This window comes from Molothrus aeneus, chromosome 5 (assembly GCF_037042795.1).
Source record: "Molothrus aeneus isolate 106 chromosome 5, BPBGC_Maene_1.0, whole genome shotgun sequence".
NCBI classification, from domain to species: domain Eukaryota; kingdom Metazoa; phylum Chordata; class Aves; order Passeriformes; family Icteridae; genus Molothrus; species Molothrus aeneus.
In genome coordinates this window covers 25,468,044-25,487,933 of record NC_089650.1, presented here as the reverse complement: position 1 = coordinate 25,487,933, position 19,890 = coordinate 25,468,044, and the positions used below count along the sequence as shown (strand labels likewise).

Here is a 19,890-nt window from a genome sequence, read left to right as displayed (position 1 = left end):
ATCAACAACACACAGAAAAGCAAAACCTTTTCTGCTATTACTGCAAGTTTTCAAAAACCTGCTTTCAAACATGTATAAGGAAGCAGCATAACTAACCTGACAGGAAAATCTCTCCCTTACATGCCCTGCTAAATAACTTATAGAATTAAAGAATGATTTAGGTTGAAAAAGACCTCTAAAACAATCATTGAGTCCAACTTTTAGCCCAGCAACTGCTAAGTCCACCACTTAAACCATGTCCCAAAGTGCCACCTCTGCACACCTTTTAAATACCTCCAGGGATGGTGAGTCCACTTCCCAGGGCAGTCTGTGCCAGCGCTTGGCAACCCTTGGGATGAAGAGTTTTTCCTTGTATCTAATCTAAACCTCCCCTTTTGCAACTTGGAGCCATTTCCTCTTGTCCTGTTCCTTGTTATTTGAGAGAAGCTGAGCACGTGGCTACAACCTCCTTTCAGGTGCTTGAAGAGATCAGTAGGGTCACCCCTGAGCCCCCTTTTCCCCAGACCAAACACCCCCAGCTCCCTCAGCCACTCCCCATCAGACTTGTGCTCCAGACCCTTCCCCAGCTCCACTGCCCTTCTCTGGACTGGCTCCAGCAGCTCAGAGTGTTTCTTGCAGTGAGGGGCCCAGAACTGAAGGTGGTGTTCACAGCATGGCCTCACCAGTGCCGAGTACACGGGGACAGTCACTGTCCTGGTCCTGCTGGCCACAGCACTGCTGATCCAGGCCAGCATGCCTTTGGCCTTCTTGGCACAGCTGGCTCCATTTCCGCTGCTGTTGACCAGCACCCCCAGCTCCTTTTCCAGACACTCTGCCTGCCCCAAGCCTGCTGGGGTTGTTCTGACCCACGTGCAGGACCCAAGGCCAATAGAAGCTGGGATTCAGGCATACTTTGACTGACACAGCAGAACTACATTTTGCAAAAGGATTTATTAATGTAACACCCTTCATATGACCTTCACATAGACTTAACCCCCTTAATTCTTTGGAATGATTTTTAAAGTAAGACTGATGTGCAGGTAATGGCAACAAATTCTGCTGTTTGAAAATCATTGAACACACAAATTACATAATACATAAAACCTGAAAATATTAAAAGACGCAGACTCAAATAATGTGAATTTATTTATACAAAAATGATGAATATCCACAGAAATATTTACAACTTTAAACTGTTTTCAGTTACAAAATAAAAATTCTATTCTTCCATTTAGACAGTATGATTTAGGACTGCTCCAAATAAAATCCTATTTGGATGGCAAATAGGGGACAGCAGTTACAGCAAACAAATGCACTGAATCTGTCTTTCCAGACATCTCTTTATGTTATGATGTAATAAACATGGTTGAGTAATTGAGTTTCCATGCACAAAATATTTAGTAAAATGTGTTCCACAGCTGCTCAGATTGTTTTAAGTCCTTTGGGCACACAGTTTTAAGTTAAAGAGAATTCAAGATCCTAGAAGCTTTAATTTATCTATGAACAAAAATGTTAAACTAATATTCAATGCTAATGTTTGTCTCATACTCTACTAACCAATCTTAAATTGATTACAAACTATAGATTCTTATAAGAAGAGGTAGCAGGTGTCAAAAAACTTCTGATCTTGTTTTAGTGTTTAGCCAAATCAAGACGTGAATATTTTACTTTTGATGGTAATGCATCAAATTGGGAGGTGAACTGGAGAAATAGGGCGAGTTTGAAAAGCAACCATCTGAAAATGTTATGAAAATGCTTGTGTTGTGGGTTCTTCATATGACACAAAGCACTACTGCAGGAGTGAGGAAAAGAAATATTCAAACACATTTACAAAGACAATTTATTTCACACAGAATGTGACTGCAATATTTATACTACTGTTTATAAGGCTCTGTTCCAATCTATTCATGTCACAAATTTTTTGATTGATCAACCACTTCTGGAAGAAGTCCTCTGATTTCCACAGAACACTAAACTATTTTCTCCCTCTGCACCAAATCCTCTAGAGGTAGTTTGACACCACATGAAGCAGAACTTGGGCACCTTACTCAATGTGTTTTGACTTTTATTGTTCTGTTTTGCAGCAGGGAAAATATCAAAGCATAAACTGAAATTAAATTAGCTTGCTCCTAGCCAAATTCCTGATTCATTTGCTGCTTCATGACTTGCCATCTTCGTTGGTGTGCAGTCCTTGTGAAAATATGAAGAAGCTCTTCCCTTTGATACTATAAACTGGAAGAGATACATCCTATCTATGTTATATTGATACCAGTTTGGTTTTGGATACACTAAAAATCATGTCAGAAATCACCCTGAAGAGACATGGTAATAATTTATTTAGCTTCAGTCAGCAGTTGTTTTTGAAAATTAAGTAAAAGCCCTTTGTATATAACAAGAGAAAAGTATTCATTTAGCACATTTGTATTACAATAAAAGAGGATAAAGGCTTTGATCAGACTCCTACTGCATTTCCAACACTATCTGGACAAATCTCTGGCGTTCCTGACGGAGGTCAAATCTACAGCCTTAAGTCCCTGATTCATAAGGTACTCTACTGAAATGCTGGAAGTCAGTGAAATTTCTTGTATAGTTAATATTAAGAATTTAACTTCCAAGCCCACTACTAACTTTGGAGAAGCTCTTGGAAATTAAGCTTCTTCAGAGCTCTGTTAGTATCTTGGACCTGACCTTGAGGTATATTGAGGGAATAAGTGTTGCGGTGTGATGTAATAGCCTGTTCCAGCTATCCCGGTTCTTTCCCCAGGTGTGCCAACAACCTCTCCCTTCCCCTCCCCTTGCCCCCTGCTGACTGCTGTCCGTCAGTCCTGGCATTCCAGAAGGGCTCGGGTGATTGGCAGAGTTCCAAAGGTGCCTCTCAGCCCTGGGGACACTGGGCCATCCCGGTGTCATTTGTCCCCTGAGGCTCCCCCCTTACCTGGTCGGGGGGATCCCTGCCCCTTCCCTCCCCCTCTCCCCGGGGTTCAGGGACACAGCAGCCACGCGGTTCATTGTTCTGTGGGAGCTGCTGCTGCGTTCAGAGGCCTGTGGGCCAGGAATAAAGCTCTGGATCGAAACCCTCCAGCAGAACCCGACTCCTTTCCTTCACCTCACCTAAAGCCTCTCCACCAGAGGCAAACCTGAGCTCCTGCGTGCCTGGACTTGTCCCAAGCGCCAGCTGCAGCATCCAGCCAGCCAAAGGTGTCTCTGAGGAGAAACCACCACAGCTGCTGCCCTTGGTCAAGCAGCAAGGCCAGACGAGCCCAGGCACGTTCCATCCGGCTATATTGGGATTTAATTCCAATAAATAAGAGAATTTTGGTTTGCATTTTCATTCTTGGCCTTTTTGTGATGAGTATTAACTATTCTACCATCTCTTTCCTTTCTGCTGTGAGGCCACAGAATAGCTATTAACATGGAATTCAAACTATTAATTAAAAGTTAATTGCTCTTAATTTTGTTACCACAACTAGCTTGATTCAGGGGACTATAACAAGTGTTTCATACAGTAAAATTAACTGACTACATATGCATTACATTTGACATAAAAATGGCTTTCTTTCATGTGGGTTTCATAGTTTTAGTTCCATTTATGCTATTACAGTGTTAACATATTTAGAAGTTAAATAGACTAAATGCACCAGAATCATCAGTAAGTATTTCCTAATGAGGTATACCGATGATTTTCTTTAAGAAAAAAACCCTGAAACCCAAACACCCAAAGTTGAATTCTGTTTTAAAGTGTCAAACAGAACAAATCATATTTGTAAACAAAAGGTATTTCAAAATATGGTATGCATTTTCAATGCCTTCTGCACTAGAAAAGCTCTGTTATCTTGGCAATTCCAGTTTAAACATAATATTTAAATATACAATAGTTTTAAGATTTTCAGAGAGGAGGGTGCACATATTTACTGTTCTTTGAACAATAGTTTATACAATACAGTGTTTCATATTGTGTACAGAACTCATTTGACATGAAGTTTTGAAACAAATAAGATATCTTGTCTTTGATTATCAAAAATGTATTTTTACTCTGAATAATTACTGGAAACATAAAAAGATAATTCATCTTGCAATTGCTGGAAGATAACTCAGTCTCTTTGGCATCTGTAGTACTGTAACAGCTCTAGTGCCTTATCCCTGTAATTGCAAACTGTTTTTTAAAATATTTTTCCCTTTTCTGTTTTTTAATAATTGAACCATATTTTGGTTTTGAGACACAGAATTTGTTGTACTGTTTTAATGTACTGGTATGCAAGATTTCAACTGCCATTCAAGGAAAGGAGCATCAAAATCAGACAACGTCTCAAAAAGGAGCTTACATAGTCAACAAAGATCCCAAATCTGTGAAATTCCTATACCAATCTGTTTTTGCTAAATTGCAAAGTGAACATCAGCAACTCAAGAACCTATACACAAATCACAAGGAAATGCACAAGTGCAACAAATCTGGTTTGTGGGTTTGTTTTGTTTTTTTAATAAAGCATAAAGTTTATAACCTGTTGACCAACAATCTGCCACTCTGAGGACACTTTGGACTTCAATGCACAAATAATTCTGCCCATTTAAGTAAACACTGGAATTTAATAAATAACACATTTTGTATCAACACAGAAATACATACAATTCTTTAGAAAAATATTATTTTACACTAAAAATGCAACAACTCCTGATCCTGACAAATATACAATTTTATATAGGTTGTGATGGCAGGATTCTGTTTCTTTGAACAGTTGCTGTAGTCTGTTTTATCACCATCCTTAGATATTTTCCTTAAAACTTGCAGACACAATGATGACACTGCTATAATACAGTGCCCTCTTGAAAAGCTTCTATCCACCTGTTAGAAAATGAAACACTGTTAGGAAGTAGCTGATAAAAGAATAAATCTCAGTGTTGTCACTAGCTTCAGATTCATACAAGAAGGAACATCATACATCCAGCTGGTCTGTGAGTGCAAATACCAAAATCTATCCAGTGAGTCCAGCTATACAGAACTGCTTGGTACAAGGCCATCCCATAGAAGCTTTTTTCTGTGCCTCTCCAATACTGAAGTTACATGCACAAAGAACTGGTGAAGCTGGGAAATCAAATGCTCTAAAAGTAGGCTATGCCAAGGTTCTGCACACCTTTAAAAACCCCCAATACTCCCTTCTCTTTTTCCTTGCAAACATGATCTGGGAGGAATGAGGACACTGCTGTACCTGAGGCAGCATCTGCATAACCCAGGCTCTGCTTCTGCAGCAGGTAAAAGCCAAGGACTGGTGGGGCTGAGGGAGGAGGTCACAGGGCACATGGAAAGGCAGGGAAGGGCATAGAGGGCGCTGGGGGAAGTCCCAAACAGCTGATCCAAGGTTTCTCAAACTGGAAATTCAAAGTTAATATTCAGATACTTTTACTCCCTATAGCTGTGGTTTCTTTCCTACTTGGTTAGGAGAGTAATAAACATCCGCAGCTTCTCAAGAATGCAAAAATTAATGTTCCTGAATCACTCCAATGCTACAGAACAAATAATTCTGTTTTCCGAGTGAGGGCTGAACTGTGTGTATGTAAAGGTAAGAGGCCCACATAATGAGCATTTTTTTCTTGAGTGGAGATCTTGGAAGAAGTGAATGAAACAAAGACTGTAATTATCTTTATCATGGAAATTCAAACTGTCTTGGTATTCACAGGGTATCTAAACATTAGTCACAGATGCTGGCTCTTCCTTGCCCTGAGCATTTAATTTTGTAGCTGTGTGCATGTTCTTTGAATTCAAGCTTTTGGCATGAACATATTAATCATGACATGCTCACGCATGTCTGCACACACAGCTCAAAAATCTACCTTACTTTTTAGTAATATTTTTAGTATTTTCTACTGCCATGTATACATTAAAAACAACTAAAGTAGAATTCAAATGCAAAAAAAAAATCATAAACACCTTAAGCATTGAACACAGCACTGGAATTTAAAACCACATTGAAAAGTAACCATCTGTTAAATTTATTATTGCACTGAGACAAACAGATCAGGTATTTCTTTGGTCCTATCAGGAGAAAATAGTGTCTGCTAATGCAAACAGGCCAACAGCATGTTTTTGGTTTTCCTTTTAAGGCTGTAAAAGCAGCATTTATTCTGAAGGTTCAGCATAAATCTCCTAAGGATATTAAATACTTGGAGAAAGCTTGAAAATCCAAGTACTTAATGTTATTCCTAACCTCAGTAAAATACACTATGTCCAATTTCAAGCTTTCTTCTGATGAGAAAAGCCATTGTCTGAGTAGAAAAATAAACCTATTGAATGCCTGGGGGTTTTTTAGTTTGTTTTATATAGTACAAATGAGGACACAGGAGAAACAAAAGGATAGTATCTTAATTAACAAAAAAACATTTATGCACATCTGCACAAAATACTCCCAAAAATCAAATAAAGACTTCCAGATTTTCTTCTGTAGAGAAATGTCATTAAGCACGTTCTCAGCTGTTCAAAATTTCCTGTTGTATTGGATACTTTGTTTTTAGAATGTTCCTATTTGCAGAAAACTAAACCTGCATCCATTTGAATGTTTAAGTACTAATAATGGACTTGTAAATGCATCAAATCTATTTAATAATGTAAAGTTCATTTGGGGAAATGGCAATGAAACCAGTCAGATAAGAGAGGCGTGTAAGAGAGCTTTACATGTATTCCTTCTATGCTCATTTCTAGTTTACTTTATGGACCATGTGATGAATGTTTTCTACTGATTAATGACCAAGCTTCCAGGTTATTTTACATGAAACCAACACAATTCATAGCTTGATAAATATGACTCCAAGTCCAGACAGGACTTGAAACAGCTTGTGTGAATGCTCTTTGAATGCAAGCTTTAGGTCTGAGTGCATGCCTAAGTGCTCATGGGCATCAGCTCACACACTTCAAACCTTGGCCCCCAAATTTTAGTGTTTGCTTTATTTTCACTGCCATATATTGAATAACTAATATGAACAGGTGAAATTAAAAAAGGAGCATATCAGTTAATTCTTAAAAATATTTTCTGGATTTATCCAAAGGTAACATTCAATTTTCACTTCAGTAGACCAGCATGAGAGAGAAATGGGTGAGGAAAAAGAAAGATTTCTCATTTTATCTTTGACTTGCTCATTCTACGCTCAGTCTTTTGCAGAAGAGAGTCTGCTTCCTTCATTTCAGAAGCCCTAACGAAACCAGAACCTTATGTTTAAATAATTTAAAACTTTCATTTACTTATGATATAATATGGATCTTTTATACATATGCTAAATGTGTGAATATTAACATTCACCACTTCTGAATTTTCTAGAAATATGTAACAGAAATGAATTCAAATAGTTTCTTACTTTTGAGCTGAATGGGGATCATCTGCCTTGAATATGTAAAATAAAGTGTTTTTGTGCAGTAAATGGAACACTCTGGACTCTGAGTTTTCACCTTTTACTTCACTGACTGTGAATCCAAGTAAAGGCTGGCTCTCTAATGCTGCCACATCCTATGTAACAGGGAAAAAAGGGAAAAAATACAAAATTAGAGCTTGTAAGACATACTAAGGCATGCATTTAGACTTCACACACCATACCACTGCAGCAGACAATACAACAAATTGTTATAAACATACACATACAGAATTCTGCTCTTTATATTCTCCAGGCATGAGTCAGGGGACAGGAAGTAAAACCTCACAGACTTCAACATTGCTGATCCTCTTTTCATTTCCCTGACAGCATCTACCTTGGCTTTCACTGCATGGTCCCATCATTCTGCCTGGCAAGGACTTCTTGTACCAACAGACCAGAGGCCCATCAAGCCCAGTGCTCTCTGCAGCAAGCTCAGAAGTGAAGTGGGATGCTATTAACTGTACCGAGTATGCTAAAAGGAGGAGCAACCTGTGCTCCCAGGCACTGAAGTCAAGATCCAAATCTTTAAATGGCTAAACTTATTTCACTTTCTTTTGCTGGAAATCAACAGAATAGGGGAAAACAAGTTGCTGAGTGTTCACTAATAGTCGACTTGAAAAGACCCTTCCTCATTTACCTCAGTTACCTGTTGTTTTTTTTTAATACTCTTGGCTTTTTATTAATGGATACAATACACAGCATTCTTGGAAAGGAAAAAAGGACTATTTTTATCCTGTGCAAGTTCCAAAACAGTGGAAGGCATTGCAGGCAACATCCTGCAATGCTCATGAACAGAAGAAAAAAAAATAGCTAACTCCCCCAAATTTACATAAACACTGACACATCAGGTGAAGACTTTGGTTATTGCCTCTACAGTGAAACAAAAGTGTCCTGTGACAGCAGCATTTCTTGATATTGGAAAAGAGTCATGTAAGGCTGAGTAATCTGTTTTACTGTCGCAGGTCTTCGTACCACTAATAGGTTATTTCTTTACCATTGATCTTTCTGTCACTTGGAACCAATATAAGTAGCTTAAGTGGCCAAGGCAACACTGCACCTTCCCTTTAGACTCTCTAAATAATGTCTTCTGCAATGGCTCACCAAGATGAAAACTAAGAATGGATATTCCTCAGTTTAAGAAAATAGGAAAGAGTTAATTTTGTGATTGTGAACTGCAAACTGAAGCTACTCTGTAAAGTTGACATCTCAGAGGAACAAAGCAAAAGAAAATTTAAGGTGACTCACAGACTTTGCTCTTTTTTTACCTCTCCAGTTTCCTTTGCAAAGGCCAGAAGAAACACAATGCTCTGAAATAATTTTGTAATTGATGTAAAAATAATTGTTTTCTACATACTTCTTTAAACTGTTTTTAGAACTACTTGGGTTGGGTTTTATTTTTAGTATTGCCCGTGCTGTAGTGGAAACAACATCACAGGTTTTAGACATAATTCCAAGTTCTAAAATAAAGGCTGGCAGGAATAACCCAGGAAAACATCTGAGCACAAACCAGGAAATAACTAGAGTGGGAGTGGTGTGCAGTGAAGAAGGATAATTCTTTACATGGCCAGGATAGGTTGGGCCTTACAATTTGAAAGAAAGTGAGGGACAGCAATACCTTAAAACAAATGCTTTGGATATTTTGCTCTTGAAAGCTAGTAGTAAACTATAACACAATACAAAAACCTGAAGCCGAAGATCAACACATCCATATATGTTACAAAAGATTCTAAGAACATTCTAAGATGCAATAAAATAGATCCTCAGCACATGTTGGGATACCATATATATGTACCATTTATACATATATATATATATATATATATGTTAGAGATTATTCCACACTGCAATCAGACTGCATATTTTAAATAAAAAAGCAAATGCCATTACATAAGATGTGTTTCTTTTATATCAAATAACAACTCCAGGCTGAAGACAACAGTTTCAGGAGAGTAAAGAGATTTAGTTTACTCCTTTTGCAAGCATTCAAAATACCTAATGGTTGCCTTTGCCACTAGTACACTAGTACTGTGATGCATGCAAACAGATCCCCCATGTATTCAGCTGACTCAGAAAATACCTACAACTGAGCAATGGTGTGCAATGCAGAGGTACTCAAAGCTACATCTGTAATCAGAAACACCATAGCTATATCAATGTATTATGGTATCAAGCTCACTAGGCCTTTTCAAAATGCTGCATCACAATCAGATCAAATAGTGTAAGGTGATCTAATTTTATAGCTTTTTTCTAGATCATAAGAATAAACAACTTTGTTACAAAGACAGTGCTATCATTGGATATTTAGTTTCTAATATGTGGTCTCTTACCTCACTAGCAGCATATGTGTATAGCACCTTATTTTTTATAACAAACCACAGGTGTTTCCATGGTTTCTTACTGCCCTTAGATCTGTGTAGGTAGCCACTCATTGTAGAGTCTTCTGTATTTGCTGAAACCTGAAGAGGAAGAAAAAAAAAGCATCAACAAACCCTAATAAGATTTCACAGTACAGCTTTTTTTTTTTTTAACACATTTCCAGAGCCCTGTCTGTCAGAGACCGAAATTCTTACCTGATCTCAGGTTAATGTTGCTAACTAACTCAGGTGGATGAAAGAAAAATTATTTTGCCTGCTACCATTTATCTGGTCTGGAAGAGAGGTTTCCAGTAAAGGATGGAACTTAAGTTGGATACAACAGGACAAGAGAGCTGAAATGCTGAGGAAAACATACACCTGGAGAACACAGATTCCTGTATAAGAAGAATCATAGGATCAGAGTGGTTTGGCTTTGAAGAGATCTTAAAGATCATCTCATTTCAACTCCCCTTTCATGGGCAGGGACACCTTCCCCTAGAGCTTAGATAGCTTAAAGCCCCTCTAGTCTGGTCTTGAATGCTTCCAGGGACGGAGAGTCCACAATCCCTTTTTGGGTAACCTGTTCCAGTTCCTCACCACTCTTATAGTAAAGAATTTCTTCCTGGTATCTAATCTAAACCTACCCTCCTTCAACTTATGAAGGGTCCCCCTTCTCCAGCTTTCCTGTAGGCCCCTCTTCTGGTCCTGGAAGGCAGCTCCAAAATCTCCCTGGAGCCTTCTCTTCTCCAGACTGAACAATCCCAAGTCTCTCAGCCTGCTCTATTAGGAGAGGTGCTTCAGCCCTCCCTCAACTTAGTAGCCCTCCTCTGGACTCATTCCAGCAAGTCCATGTCCTTATTATATTGGGGACCCCAGAGTTATACTGCAGGTGAGGTCTCAGCAGAGCAGAGCAGAGGGGCAGAATCTCCTCCCTCACCCTGCTGGCCATGCTGCTTTGGATGCAGTCCAGGACACAGTTGGTTTTCTGGGCTGCAAGGGCAGACTGCCAATTTATGTTGATCTTTTCACCCACAAACAGCCCCAGCTCTTTCTCCCCAGGGCTGGCATCAATCCATTCCCCACTCAGCCTGTATTTGTGCTTGGGATTTCCCTGCAGGACCTTTGGCTTGGACTTACTGCATTTTGTGAGGTTCACACAGACCCATCTCTCACACCTATCCAGGTCCCTCTGGATGGCATCCCTTCCCTCCAGTGTGTGGACTGCAACACACAGCTTGGTGTCATCAGCAAACCTGCTGAAAAATCACCTCCTCCCATTCCCAAGACCTGCAGTAAGTGTGGTTACTCTACCCTTCCTAATCATAAACCAAGAGCTGAGTTGGTGTAGGAGTCTTGTCATTGACTGTTGGTACAGTGATACATCCCAATTCAGGGAAACATGGGGAAGCAAGAAAGAAATTACAACTTTAACTATAGCTCTGAATCACAGTCTCACAGGTGTTCATGCAGTTTACACAGTGCTTCATTGTTCATGTCCCTGCCTATTTAAAACTAAGGCCCAAACCTCAGAGACACATTATGACTTTTGATTCTAGGTAAGATGGTTAAAATAAGGATTTTTTTCCCCCACTCTTAATATTGATGATATAATACCAAGAAGGTACCACTTTTGACCAATAAAACACTTACTTCTTTGAGGGCTGCAGGAATTTTTTTCTGCTTTCTTCCAGAGGGAATACTTTGCAATACTGTAGACAAGGCACTTGATGGAGATTTATGGTTGACTGGGGATCCGCTCTTAGGAGTGCACTGGTTATCTAAAATGCACAGGATGGATATATTGATTTCATGTCACAGATAACTAAACACAGGCAATTCATTCTTGGACTTTTCTTCTTAAAAGCAGCTGGCATTTTTATTCAGATTACAGGGTTGCAATAGCAACACCTAATCATGTGAAATTCAGCACTGAATTAACTTTTCAATGTTATCATCAACACCATGAGTTAGAATCCCCCAAATCACAACCATACTAGAAAAACACAAGAAGTTTAAAACTAAACAAATTAGTCTTGTTTGTTTTCAAAGTCTGTTTTCTGGGTGTTGAACTGCCTTTGCTCATAAAGAGGGTGAAAATTAAGTCTTAAAAATCGCAGCACATTTTTACAGCTGTCCTCTATGTTTTCTGTACTTTATCTTTCAATTCTCTACATCTGTTAACTTCTCAACCTTATTCAATAGGGATGTTCCTCTTCCAGCACACACACATTTCTGGACATTCCCATCTCCCAGCATATACTGCCTTTCTGCACTGCCACAGGCAGTTACTCATCTCTCTTGGAAGACTTATGCAACACTTCACCTCTTCAAAAATCCTTTTTCTAGCAACACTTTTTCTTAGATCTGCACTTGGAATGAGTGGTTTCATAAAGTCTACTTCTAGAGTTGGCCCTGAACTCGGTGATGCTCTGAGATAATGAGAAGAGCAGGAGAGCAATGTGATTACCAGCTGTAGTGCACCTGCTCCCCAGCCCTTTTCCCAGCTTCAGGCAGCTGCAATGGCCTGCAGCACAGCAGCCTCTAGTGCCCAGCACAGACACCTGCAGCTGGTTCAGACAGTGCCCTTCCCATCACCATAGGCTCCCACTGTCATTTCTTGGATTATCCATGCTGTTCTCTGCACCCCCACTGGAAATGTCACCCCCAGCCTGCTGGGATCCAGTGCTTTATCATTTCACCAGGCACCTCAGATTTCCTGATACCCCAGAGAGCTCGTGTCACACTGGAGCCTTGCTGAGGGAAGTGGACCAGAAAGCTCTTTCAGTCTGTCTACAGCTCATTTGAATACTTTATACTCGAGTATTTCAATTTAGTTCACAGCAAGTCTTGTGAGATGGGACTGGATTCCCACCTCACTGGGAGGTGCTTCCATTGATTTTACACTTGTTTCTGCAGAATGATATGAAGCTTCTTCAATGAGATGTACTAGAGTTTTCTCAGGATGAGGACACTGACCCTGAATCTCATCTTTAAGGAAATGTTATTACCATTAGGCTATCCAGCCATTGCTATCCCCTAGGCACCACATTCTCTGAAAGTGTTCCAGTGAAAATTGCTCTAGCTGTGGTGTTTTATTTTGAATTCTGTATTGCCAGTGTTCAGTAGGCAATGGTTAGGAATTTGCTTTCACATATGAGGTACACATATGCCAAATTCTTGAATTCCATATGAGCTGAGGCTTGAGAGTGGCTTGAGGCCAGTTTATAGCCCTGCAGAGACTCAGCTTCAGAAAGATTAAGGCCTGTGTCTCTACAGAGCCCCAGAACTTTAGCCATCTCAGCAGCTCAGCTGGCAAAAATGAAGTTTACAAACATACAAATTACAGAGTGTAAAAGTACACATGAACCCCTGGGAGGTCAGGATAAACTGTGAGGACTCTAATGTACACTTGTACCTGGTGATTAATGAAAAGCAATGTAACACTTGTCACCTCAAAAGGAAAGCTATATAAGCTACATGTCATTACCATAGGGTAAAGGCACACATGTTTCTGGAAGAAAGAGCCAATGTATTGCAAATTCATTTCCTAACTTGATGCACAGAAGCTTGTTTGGCTTAGAATCTCAGGTGCCTATGATTTTTCAGGCACAAGCAGAACTAAGCACTTGAACCCAGCAGTAAAGATGAGGCACACATATACCACATTATAAAGGCCACAAAAGTAAGATACAGTTTGTGAAGATTTTCTTTACCTTGCTTTTGTAGCTCCCTGAAGCAATGATCACATACTCTAGCTGGCTGGTTTTTCATATAGTCTAAGCCATGTTTGTTTGATGAACAAGCTTGACAGACAATCTGGAAACAAGATAGAAACATATAAAAGCATTACTGTACATGATGTGCACCTGTAAATCACCAAAGACCCAAAGACATTCACTTCAGCACTTTTAAGCCCATGAAACCCTGAAATAGGCATTATTATACAGTGCAAATGTTTTAAGATCTTGGCTTTTCCCCATGTCTTTATGCTTAACATGGTGTCCTTTCCTCCTCTAAATTATGAAAAATTAAATATTAAAAAATCAGTGAATTAGGAGGCAATAGGCCAACATTAATAATCCATTAAAATAGAACAAGCATATTGTGTTACTGATTTGATCAACTGTTTTGATTATAAATTTTTTGAAATAGTTAAAAAGCTATTGCTCTCTTGATGATTTCTTTACAATACAGATGCCTCAACTGCATTGCATTCTAACTTTGTATTCCCACTGGATTAAAAGAAGAAAGATAAAGTTTATTAGATATAGCTTTCATAAGTGTAAATATAAAAGAAGGTTGGTACTAACTTAAAATCGAAAATCATTATTTATCTTATGAAAATTAGTGAGGAAGATACTTCTTCATTTTAGCTAACATTTGTGGGTATTATGTAATTGCAAAATAACCATAAGTAGCACTCCAGAATGCAAAATAACTAACATGTAGCATGTTGAAGTTTGAATACTGGTCTGTCATAACACCTGTCCAAAAAACCCATAACACCAGTCCCCAAACCACCAACCCCAGCATGTTGGTTCTAACCCACGTAATTGTATCATAGTACAGGGTTTCTGAGAAGAGTGCTTGGGATGACAAGGCTCCACCTGAATGTCACACAAGGAACCTAAATGGCCAACTGAAAAGTTAACCACAAGATCAGCCAACCTTCCCGCATGCCCTGCAGTGGTGCCTTCTCCATGTCAGCGTGAATTCACTGGTACAGATCATGCACATCGTGGCTCTGGTGTCAGGGATCCAGATGGGAGCCTTTGATCCCAGAGGACTGTCTTCTTCCTGCTTCTCTGCATCTGCCTGAGAGAACATAGGCACAATAGCACTACATTCAGTGAGGAGAAATAAGACTAATATTCATCAGTGATTACAAGATAATGCTAATGGTGTTGGAAAGCCTTCTCTGATAAATTGTCATGGTCTTAAATGTTACCTACTATTTCATCAGTGACCATTATAATGCAAGCCTGACAACAGAGATGCATTTAATGACTTTCAAGCTTTACCAGCCTACTTGGATCAATAGCTGCTTTATTTTAAAACCTTTTCATTTCATCTTTCTGTGCACAAGGCTACAGAGAGAACTGTGAAAACTGATTTAGGTTTTTTGAAGAAAATAAATTTATGAAGTAGATAACACTATGAAATATTCTGTTCTACCATCTGTTCAATTATTTACCATCCTGCTTTATTATTTGTCATGGAATACCTCTTGTTTCTCTAAGCACCTGTCAGGAAACTCTATACTCAAAAAGGGAACAAACCAACAATAATGGTAGGATATACCTCTTCAAGACTTTTGCTCGGATTAAATGTGATTCTCTTTTTCGTATATTCTTCAATTGACTTGGAGATAGCTTCTAACCACTCATCTCTTTCTTTAGCAGAACTGTTGGAGTAAAAACCCACAAAAGAAATTTATTATTATTAACATTTTAAGAAGCAAGTGTTGATTAGAATTCCACTAGCTTTATTACACAGTGGAGTAACTCTCTTGTAATTCCAGTTTATAAAACATCTACAAGTTTATAAAACATCTACAATTCCTACTGCAACTGGCATTATTTTTTAACCTTTGGCATAGTGTTAGTTATTTATGTTGATTAATACTAAAAAAGATATGTCTGCTGTCATGTGGATTCCCTCCTTCCCTTTCCTCCTTCCAAAATCCCTGTAATTCTTTCAAGGCTTGTCTGTCATTGCTTCCCCCTCCTCCCCACACCCTTGAATAGCCTGAATAATAGTTGTTTAAATGATGCTCCTAGAACAAAAAGCACGGGCCTTCCATCTTGAAGGCAACCTGAAATTTCAGCAAGCCTTTTTTCTCCCCACCTCCTTCTGCCTCAGAGTGCAGTTTGCTATCCCCAACCCTGTGAAACTCCAAGCTTCTGTCAGATAAAACCACACTGACTCCTCTCCTGCCTTGTGCTCCTAACTATTTGCTCCTACCAGGTCATGTTACTTTCAAACAATAATGTTTTTTCCCCAAAATGTTTCCATTGGATGAGCTAACTCAAAGAGACAGACAGGTAAGCTTAGTCCATCTCTTTTTCCCATGGCTGGTGGTGAATCACTAATCAAGTGCAAGGAAAGCATTAGGCTGAAGTGGCATGGCACAGGGAGCACGAGGAGTGCCTGGTGCAGTAGGATCCTGCAGCTATACTGGATTATGTGCAGTGCCCAAGCACCTCCTCTGTCCATGGGTACAACACCATTTTCATAAATCTGTGCTGTTCTTGCGGCAAAGGGCAGCCTAGTATCCCTTCTCTCAGCCACTAGATCTTATTTTCACTCTTGTGCCAGAACACACACAGTTATGCAGCAGGCTGGATTGGGAAACAAATCCATATTAAAGCAAGCCATCAACCTGCCCTTCCTCTGGATCAATTTACCAACTAATTTACCATCACACAGCTGAACAACTACTTGTGCCAGCAACACAGAGAAGGCTCTGAGGAAGGATGAAGCAGTTTTGTAGCAGAGGAACAGCTAGACTGTTTAAGATGCCATGCCAGCTTAAAAAAGGTTTCTAAAATTTAAACAAGAATCCACTCCCATAATTTTTTTCTATTCCCCGCTTTTTAATTAGTATCAAGTAAATTAATTTGTTTAAACCAAGGAATTGAACAAAAATATAGAGAAAGGAAAGTTAGGGAAGAGGTAAGCAATGACTTACACAAATAAGGTCCCTAATGCCAATTATTTTTAATAATTGGCATTAGGCACCTTATTTGTGTAAGTGGTTTTGTAGGTGAATTTGGAAGCTTTTATAATTTTTCGACCTTTAAGGAAAATATTTTGAATGAGGGGTTTGAATGGGATGAAATTGAGTGCTATACAGAATCAGAGAGGACAAATCTGCTAAAGTAAACACATGGGAAGCCTGTGAGGCACAAGCAAAAGAAAAAAGATCTAGCACACACAGCAACAAAATCAGAACAAAAGGAGAGGAAATAAGATACATGCAAGGGCAAAGCAATGCATTAGTGTCTGTCCCAACATCTCACATTCTGAGTGGAACATTCTGTTCAGTCTATTTACCTTTGCTTCCTCATCCGGAAAGAACAACTGGCCTGCATTAACTACGAAATATTCAGAACTCTAATCAACTCCTTTGGCTTTTTCAAAATCTGGTTACATTTCATTAGATTCCTGTAACTGTATCAGTTAATTAACTTGAAAGATGGCACAGGTTTTGGAGATTACGCACCACCACCATCCCCACCATGTGGGGACTGCTCTGTATGCAGTGGCTTGCACAATGAGCTACAGGCTTACACTCTTGTATTTCACTAGGAACCTCATGCTCAGTAGGTTTGCTAGTGGTAGCCTTTAGGATTGTTTGCAATCCTTCAGAATGGAAGAGCAAAGGTGGTGCCACTGGCAATGGAATTGATGCAATGGTGTGCTGCAGCAAAATTGGCAGTTCCTTCTGCTGTCACTCCAGCCCTCCCCCACAGTTTCCCCTGCTGCAGATCCACTATTTGTTGCATCCTTACAAAAGTGATTTTGTTTACTAAACAAGATTGGTGTTATTGGCTTTTTTAAACATTACTATTTTTATTTATTTAAGATTTAACATCACAGTAGAAAGCCTCAAATGGATTACAGAAAACCCTAGCAATGGCTAGCACTGGCAAATGCATGTGCTGGGGGCACACATCCAGCTGCTCACTGGAGCTAAACAGCTCAGTGGCCCCAGAAGGACACTGGGGAAGTGTGTCCCTCTTGTTTCCAGAGCCTTAGGGCACCTCTCCCAGCTGAGCCTGTCTTGCCTGACCATCCTAAGGTAGGATAGGAGGAGATGCAGCTCTATCTGCCTGGGGTAGCTCTTCACCAGCCTTATTGAGGGGGCAGACCACGTCAGGCTGCCGTGACTGCTGTTGCCAGGACCAAAGCTTTACTTCTGCACAGTGCTCTATCATGCAGATGTATTAACTTGCTTTTCTGATGAAGAGATTTCTAGTACAATGCTGCATTATACTATGAAAAAGAATTCACATTCCTACAGATATCACAGGAAAACTGAAACCTCAACCCAGACTAGATACAGTGCAATACTAATGCAGTCAGTAAAACCAAACCTGAAGTGACAGACTCTTGTCTAGGCATTCATCTATATTTCTGTTATTAACTAGCCTGCTTTTTATTACTAGCAATTTTTCACCAGCTTAATTTTTCACTTCCTTGTCTCTGCTCCCAGGATCATTTCAGAATCTCTTCTTTGGTGTACACTCCACATAATGCTTATTATTTGAAAAAAAAACCCATGGAAATGAAATTTGTCTCCAGTGTCTTTAAGACTAATTTGAACAGTTTTGAAAATAAGGTTGTTTTTTTCACCATATAGGACCTGACAAGTTGTTAGAATGAGGCATCATGCAAAGGAAGATGTAGCCTGGGCTGACAAGATGTGAATTCTCTTCACATTTAGAATATTTATCAATAGGAAAAACACAGTTGATTGGGAAAAATATATGCAAGCACCTGCTGCGGGTAGTATTTTTCAATTGCTTCCCTCCTACACCACAGCAGGCCAGTTCTGGTGACAGACAGAAAACAATCTGAAAACTGTCATTTACATCTGGAGCCTCCAGCACCTCCTTCATGCCACACAAATGCAACCTCTCTCTGACCTTGCTGTCTAACTTAGGGCTCCTGCACAGGCATGGCTCCCAGCAAGTACAAAAATAACAGAGCTGAATGCTCCCAAAGATGCAACATCAACAACACTAAAAGAATAAACCACAAAAACAAACAAACAAAAAAAATCCAAATTGTAGCAGCCTCAGTCAGCAATATGAGGTTAATTCCAGCAATTTCAAGGTTAAGACAAAAGTATGTCACAAACTCTGCCAAATTGATGAGCATGTTATCTGTAGGGATTTTCCCCAATGGACCAGCACATCTTTCTTTAGATTAAAAGGAGTTGCTTTTAATCTACCACTTAATCAGTTCATCAAAAAGACTAGTCTAACCTGTTTTGTGGAAAATAAGTAGCTTGTATGTTAAGATGATAACATTTTCAGAAGTTCCAATTATTCTTTTACCTTTTTTAGAACAACTGAATTAAAAGTGAAACACTGTTTCAAGTCAAGCAGAGATAAATCCTCATTGCCTGCTGCCATCCCCTGAATGCCTTCATGTGTCTGTGTGACCTGTAGTCACCAAGGCACCTAAGCAGCACAAAGCTGTTCATATTACACTGGAGCAGAGCCCTACCCTAAACTGTGAAATGCATTGTTTTCCCCCAGTGTGCAGAAGACCTCTAAAAAACGTTTAAATTTGTTGAAGAAATACAGAATTACCCATTTCAAGTGTGTTTTTATAAATAACTACTGCTCTGACAATTGAGCTACTTCCTTTGGCTTCTTTGACAGTGTTAACCTTGGTCTACCCCTCAGCTACAGATACTGCTATCTTTGTGCATTCTCATGTCAGTATTTACAAGGTCACACAAAAAGCAGCAGTCTGCTCTTGCTCAGCTTTGCTAAATAAAAGAGAAAACATGTCTCTCTTCATTGGTATCAGCACTGTCACAAATGTCAGAACACATAAAACTTCAACTCAAGCACCATAAAAACAACAATGCACAAAAACAGGTCTTTGCTTAAGGCATCTCAATGAAGGTGACCAGAGCTGGCTCAGTGACCATGTATCATTTTGCTGTTACTTAGAGAATTTGGTAACATAGAGCATATCAGTAATTTTAGAACAAAAAAATACTGAAAAGCAAAGCCTAAAATGAAGTGAATTGAAATTCTCTCAAGGAAAGGCAGTGCAAGGATAGTATTTCAATTTAATTGGAAGTTTCTGAAGGTGAGGTGAATTTCCGTAGCTGAGGTGAAAAAGAGGAACCAAACAATGGTTGTATTCACTCTGATTTACTGATTCCCTGTATTCTGTAATCACTCTAGCCAAGAGTAACTTTTCATGACATTAAGTGCAAAACAAGCCCTAAAAAGCTTGTGTGGCCTGTTTGAAAACACACAGTTTCAAAATCACCTTTTTTTTAAAGATTTACCTTGCTGAAAGAATGAAGGATCTCTCTACGCTTTCAATGTTCAGTTCATTCTGATATGCTTCCTGCGTTGGCTTCTTAACCTTCAGCCGAGAGAGAAAACTTCACATTCAAACTGAAATGGTA

General features: G+C 39.3%; 1 protein-coding gene across 1 annotated transcript in view; it reads right to left on the bottom strand.

Moving 5' to 3' along the window:
- Positions 1-1,107: 1,107 nt before the first annotated feature.
- The window catches only part of FGD6 (FYVE, RhoGEF and PH domain containing 6), a 65,050-nt gene continuing 46,267 nt past the window's right edge, over positions 1,108-19,890 (bottom strand). Inside the window, exons 14-21 of the mRNA XM_066550701.1 lie at positions 19,768-19,847; positions 15,030-15,132; positions 14,397-14,543; positions 13,442-13,544; positions 11,379-11,506; positions 9,702-9,830; positions 7,321-7,469; positions 1,108-4,819 (exon numbers count right to left, since the gene is read on the bottom strand). Coding sequence (XP_066406798.1) covers positions 4,783-4,819; positions 7,321-7,469; positions 9,702-9,830; positions 11,379-11,506; positions 13,442-13,544; positions 14,397-14,543; positions 15,030-15,132; positions 19,768-19,847 — 876 coding nt within the window. The 3' untranslated portion in view covers positions 1,108-4,782. The remainder of the gene's footprint in view (positions 4,820-7,320; positions 7,470-9,701; positions 9,831-11,378; positions 11,507-13,441; positions 13,545-14,396; positions 14,544-15,029; positions 15,133-19,767; positions 19,848-19,890) is intronic.